Below are 6,274 nucleotides of genomic sequence, written 5' to 3' on the forward strand. Positions count from 1 at the left end.
AAAATGCTGTAAAAAAAAAAAAGAACGTGGAAATTCACATAATGGCACCACAACACTCACCATTATTGCATTACTTACTAGTCTGTGTTTCGACAATGTTTTTAAAATATGCATATTGTATGATTTTACTTTTTAAGGGCAGGCACAACAAAAATATAGTTTCATTTGTTGAACGGAGGTAAGTGAATAATGGCCCTATAGTACACGCTGCCTTGAACGTTCTTCAACATTAATTATGTTCCTGGAATTTTAGTTGCATTGCCGAATAATATTTTCGCGTGGTTGGGCACCACAAAACACAAAATACCACTGCGGAATTTCGCACATACTCTCCCAACATCGTTTAGTACTCCACGCCACAAGGGAGAGCCATAGTCATCTTCGGTGGAAAAATACCAAAACCTATTCTGTCTTCCGTGAGTGTTTTGGAATTTTATGGTATTTATGTTGTCATCATTACCAAATATATCACGAACAAACTGGCCTAGTTGTCTAGCTATGTTCACTGTAGATTTTACTTTCATTTTAACGTAAATATGGTGCAGTTACTCCTTTTTTAAGGCTGTTCTGTGATGTTCTGTGTTAGTCGTCACAGTCGTTGCTTAGCTGGCTCGCTAGCTACAGAGGCTAATGTTTGCAGGCGAAAGTTGGCTAGCTAGTTGGCTGGGGAACTGAAAGCGCAGGGGGCATCTGCTTTTCTGCTCTTTTTGAAGGTAGGTGAGACTAATACATATTTTCCCGCATGAATCACAGTTTATATTACATACAAATATTGATCTGGCTTGCTTCAATATATATTAGTAGCCAAATTACTTTTCTTTGTCACGATTAAGACATGTTTGATGTCATGTTGATTTAGCTTCCTATATATCGTTAGCCTACCGCACTGTACTTGACAAGCTAGCGTAATCTATATTAGATAGCAGGGTTCAGGAGTTTTAAAACTGCTTTGGGACTTTTTAAATCTTTTTATTTTATTTTAGATGGCTGACCAGCAATAGTGACTGTTGTTTAATTAAGGAAATGAGGAAAAACCAGAAAGCCTGTTTTTGGTGAACATAAGATTCCATTATGCCACCGACTAACAAGTTTATCCTGTCGCATAGTACGCGTGTGTGTTTGGTCTCTGCATTTACTGGAAACATGTACAAATGTAAACATAACTGACCCATAATGTAAAATATCAGGCTAGCAGTCATAGAATAATGTAAAATATCAATTAGCAGTCGTTGGTATGTTTTTTTCTGCCTTACTCCAGTGATTAGGGAACTGGAATGATAACTCAGATTGCAGACTTTATTCTCATGTGGGGCAGTGTTGGATGTACCCTTGAGCAAGGTATATTTTACCCTTCAGCAAATAGGCAGATGTATAAATGAATTGTATGCAAAAATGTAGCTATGCAACTCGCTTTGAATAAGAATGTTGCAAAATTCTCAAATGTAACATAACTTAAACTAATTATGAAGATTTTTGTTGCAATACAGATAAAACTTGTGCAATTGAGCACGACAGTGACCAGTAAAAATAATAACTTCTGTTTAAGATAATGGAGCCAACAAAGATGAGGCTGCGGACGCGGAAGAAGGCTGGCTCGGACAAGGCCTTGCAGACGATGACAGCAGAGGCGTCCCCCGACTCAAAGTGCCCAATCTGCCTGGACAGATTCAACAACATGGCGTACCTGGACCGCTGCCTGCACAAGTTTTGCTTCCGGTGCATCCACGAGTGGTCCAAAAACAAAGCCGAATGCCCCCTGTGCAAGCAGGGCTTCAACTCCATATTCCACACAATCAAGGCCGAGAACGACTTCAAGGAGTTCGTCCTGAGGCCGGTGGAGAACGGCTCTTTCGGGAGCCCCGGGGGCCACCGGTTCAGGTACCGCACCACGCTGACCAGGGAGAGGCAGGAGGCCCGGCGGATAACGTCCTCGCCCCCCGACAACGGGGTCATCTTCGAGGGGCTGGCTGGGCCCGCCCCGTCGCAGCCGGACAGGGGGGTCCGGCGCATGATGACCAGGCTGGCGGCACGGAGGCGGGCGCAGAGCGAGGGCCGGACGCTACGGGCCCTAAGGGAGCAGGAGGTGATCAGGTTCCGGCGGGCGCTGTACCGCACGGGGGTGCGCGTGCGGAGCGTGCGGGACGGCGGCCGCTACCGGGACACCTCGGCCGAGTTCTACCGGAGGAACCCGGCGTGCCTCCACCGGCTGGTCCCCTGGCTGAAGCGGGAGCTGACGGTCCTGTACGGCGCCCACGGCTCCCTGGTCAACATCGTGCAGCACATCATCATGTCCTGGATCACCCGCTACGACATGGAGGACCAGGCCATGCAGGAGGAGCTGCGGCCCTTCCTGCTGGCGCGCACCGACCACTTCCTGCACGAGTTCATCAGCTTCGCGCGAGCCCCGTTCAACATGGAAGCGTACGACCAGCACGCCATCTACGACTGCCCCGCCCCGTCCTCCCTGGAGGACAGCAGCTCGGACGCGTCGGTCATCGCCATATCGGAGGACGAGGACGAGCTGGACCTGCGGCGGGGCCCCGTGGCGGGCGGGGCGCTGAGCCAGGCGCCGTGGGATGACGAGACCCCCGGGCCCTCGTACTCGGCGGCGGAGCAGGCGACGCCCGCGACGCTGGCGCTCAGCGAGTCGGAGTCCGAGAGCGGCGCGGAGGAGCGGGCGGGGCCGGGGGCCACCCCCCAGCAGGGGGCCCTGGTGAAGGCGGACCCGGCGGCGGCCAAGGACGGGGCGGACTCCTCCGGCGAGGAAGACTGCGTCATCATCGGCTACGTCAAGCCCATGGTGGAACGGACGCCGGAGCTCGTCCAGCTCTCCTCGGACTCTGAGGAGTCCGTCCGCAACGAGAGCCCGGAAGCCTTCCCACAGCCCCAGCACATCCGCTTCCCCAGCCTCAGCCCCCCCTCCTCCGCTGGCTCCATGGGGTCCAAACCCAGGTCCCCCACCCAGGGGCAGGCTCACTCCCACCAGAGGTCAGAGGCCAAAGACGGCGATCGCACCTCTGCGGCGCCTGGCGACGGACGCCCATCTTCCCCCTGGGGTTCCCCGCCTCCAGACCGATGCAGAACCACCGGGGAGACGGATCCAAAAGGCGGCAGACGTCACCGGACGGACCGGTGCGACCGCAGCAAGAAGCACCGGAAACGGGACCGGTCCAGGAGAAGGCGGGAGTCCAGGAGCGGGGAGAGGCGTCCCCTGGACGGGACGCGAAAGCGGTCCAGGAGCCCCACGATATCCATCCGGAGCGACAGCACGCTCTCCAGAGGCAGGGGCCGCTCCAGGTCGCGGAGCAGGGACCGGCGGCCCTCGAGAGGCGGGGCGCGAGAGGAGGGGCGAGGCCGAGACGGCGGCGGGGCCAGGCGCTCGCGCTCAGGACGCCGGGATTCCCGCGGCCGCTACGGCCGGGAGAGGGACCCCGGCTATGCTCCGTATGGCCACTGCAGGGGGCGCTATCCCAGCAGCCCCGGGAACCCTGACCGCTGGAAGCCGTCTCGCTCGCGGAGCCGGACCCCGACGGATCCCTGCCGGAGGGACAGGGGACGATCCAGGAGCCCCTCCACCGCCAGCTCCCGGGGGTCCCGCTCCCCCCGCGCGACGGGATCCCGGCACGACAAGCCCGGCGGGAAGAGGAAGTACAAGACCCGGCACCTGGAGGACCCGGCCGGGGAGGACCGCTCCCCCGGGCCGCGCGCCCAGTCCTCCTCTTCCTCCGCCTCCCGAGCCAAAGAGAAAAGGCCCCACGGGGAGAAGCGCCACGGGAAGTCCCGGGGAAAGAGCAGGAGCCCCAGCGTGGAGATCGTCTACGAGGGCCAGGCCTCGGGGGAGGGCAGGAGGCGCCACAAGAAGAGGAAGAAGCACAAAAAGAAGAGCAAGAGGAGGAAGGCCCGGGAGGCCTCGCCCAGCGTCATCACCATCAACAGCGACAGCGACCACAGCGCCGGCGCGCCGGCCGCTCCCCTCGACCTCCGCTGCCCGGAAAGCGCCGACGAGGCGCCCGCTGCTCCCGGTAACCCTGGCGACGAGCGGCTGCTGGAATCCATCCTGCAGGCCTGGGAAAAGCCGACTCAGCCCGTCGGCCAGTGCAGCGGCGCGGATAGTTTGAAAGACGCGGCAGCTTTTACCGTGGATGACGCAAAGCACGACCTGCCAGTCGGCATCGGCGAACAGACTCCTGCATCTCCCAAGGATGAGACTAACACTTCCAGCAGCCCTATAATAAGCATCGACAGCCATTTTCTGAGTTGTTTGTGAAACCTGACAGATAGCAATTACGGTGGCACAGGCTAAAACTCAAATACATTACTCTACGCACACTTGTATCTGTTTATTTTCTTACACAGCCATTATATACTTGAACTACCAAATGATCTCATTCAATATTTTCAGATGAATGCCGTTTTACGAACCATTCTTTATTATGGAATATGATCATTTTGCTGTGCTATACTCAGGGAAAAGATTGACATGTAGCTACCCTGGTAGATTTTACCACCTTTTTTGAATGAAAACATCTACTGCCAGTTTGAGGAACCTTGTGAAATTTAAGACAGAAACCCTAGATGTGCATTGCATATGACAAATGCCAAGGATTGGAGTGCAGTAGGGACTTTCTAACTGCACCTCCAGGATTAATTTGGTTAAATGGGAGAATAAATAAGCGTTTTAATTACTATTAAAGATTAAAAATTAAAAATATCCCACTGCTGTTCATGCGATAATTGTAGTTGGCTCACTATTCTTGCTGTAAGGAATGATTAGATACAATTCAAAATGGTTGACCGTAACACTCCACATACACTCAGACTGCAGTAGTGTAACTACCATGCAGTTCTACTAGCGGAAAGCGTTTGAAACAAGTTGACAGCCTATTTGGTGCTATCAGTATTTTCTCAGAATTGTACTACACTGTACTTATATGAATATATTATATACACACATTATTTCCAACTAAACACTGTGTAAAGGCATGGAGTTAAACTTAACAGAATACCATTTCCCTGAGAATATTTTCTTCCATCAGGGTGCAATGAGGTGCAGTCTCAGCATTTTTTATGTTAACAGATATACTTTATTTGAATGCGTATGCAATTTTTGCAATTGAATATGAACATAGATTCTTGCCAAACTGATCTATGTGTCATGATTGAGCATAAAATGGTGAGATTAAAGGATTCCAACAAAGTTTGTAATTAAGCGATTTGTTTTGCTGTGACTGTATTATTTTTTTTGGGTGTAGTTAATAGCTTGCAAGATTATGGGCTTGACTTTGAATCTGAATCAGGTTATTCCTGTACCTTGTAGTTTAGAAAAGGCGTGTGTTCTGTAGGTTTGTGGTAGAACGTCAAAGAAAACGGAATGTCACAGTCTGCTTCCTTCTATTGAAGACAATGTCCAACAGTGGCCTACACAAAACATGTTAAGTCAACCCAAGGAGGTTTATATTTGAAAATAAGTCACTGAATGTTCTGTTGAGCATGGTCAAGTCTGTCATTAGAGGTATGTGTACTGTAAGCTACCCAAAGAGGGTGCAGACCCAATCCAGAAAAAGTGTCTCACCATTAGGTGCAGAATGTATGCTTGGTCTAGGTTCCCCCCCTCAAGCTCACAAGCAGAAGCTTCTCAATGTGAGGGGATAGTGGGAGCAGCACCACAAGAACTTGTGATGCAGACGGCCTGGGACCAGCATGGGGTGATTCCACCTGCGTGTAACATGGTGGAGAGTTTGAAGAACTTGGTTTACAATCCAAGGAACTTGTAAGTCCATGTTAACCCAAGCAAAATAGATGCAATAGTTTCCAAATTTGTGTGGAGCATAACAACACAAATTGAAACAAATGATTGATTTCCAAGCAGGTATAATCCTTCCGTCGCAATTCGTGCATACATAGTATACGGTATTTTACTGAAGAAGTTAGTTTATACAACTTTAGTAAAACATTACTTTGCAAATGGAAGAGGATCGATGATTTTTTCCGTGTTCTACACATCTGGCCGATGTGACATGCATATGCAGGTTAAACCGGGTAACGTATCACGAGACAATCGCAGGTCTGCAGCCCAATACTTCGTAAACTGCGCACCTCGATTCATAATTGAACATTCCGTCGTTTAAAAAATAAATGTGAATCACTTACAGCTCAAAACATTTTGATTATATTGCAGTGCAATTAAATATCTGTGTGAAGTGGCTATTTTAAGTGGAACATGTCACATTTTATAGAAGTATATTCGATTTGTAAACAGATGAATTAAGTACTG

The 6,274-nt window shown here is 50.7% G+C and overlaps 1 protein-coding gene across 1 annotated transcript; it reads left to right on the plus strand.

Moving 5' to 3' along the window:
* The first annotated feature begins 411 nt into the window (after positions 1 to 411).
* toporsa (topoisomerase I binding, arginine/serine-rich a) lies at positions 412 to 5,209 on the plus strand. Its single transcript, XM_035416870.1, has 2 exons — positions 412 to 713; positions 1,547 to 5,209. The coding sequence occupies exon 2, from the start codon at positions 1,550 to 1,552 to the stop codon at positions 4,265 to 4,267; it is 2,718 nt and encodes a 905-aa protein (XP_035272761.1). The 5' UTR covers positions 412 to 713; positions 1,547 to 1,549; the 3' UTR covers positions 4,268 to 5,209.
* The last annotated feature ends 1,065 nt before the right edge of the window (positions 5,210 to 6,274 follow it).

This window comes from Anguilla anguilla, chromosome 5 (assembly GCF_013347855.1).
Source record: "Anguilla anguilla isolate fAngAng1 chromosome 5, fAngAng1.pri, whole genome shotgun sequence".
NCBI lineage: Eukaryota > Metazoa > Chordata > Actinopteri > Anguilliformes > Anguillidae > Anguilla > Anguilla anguilla.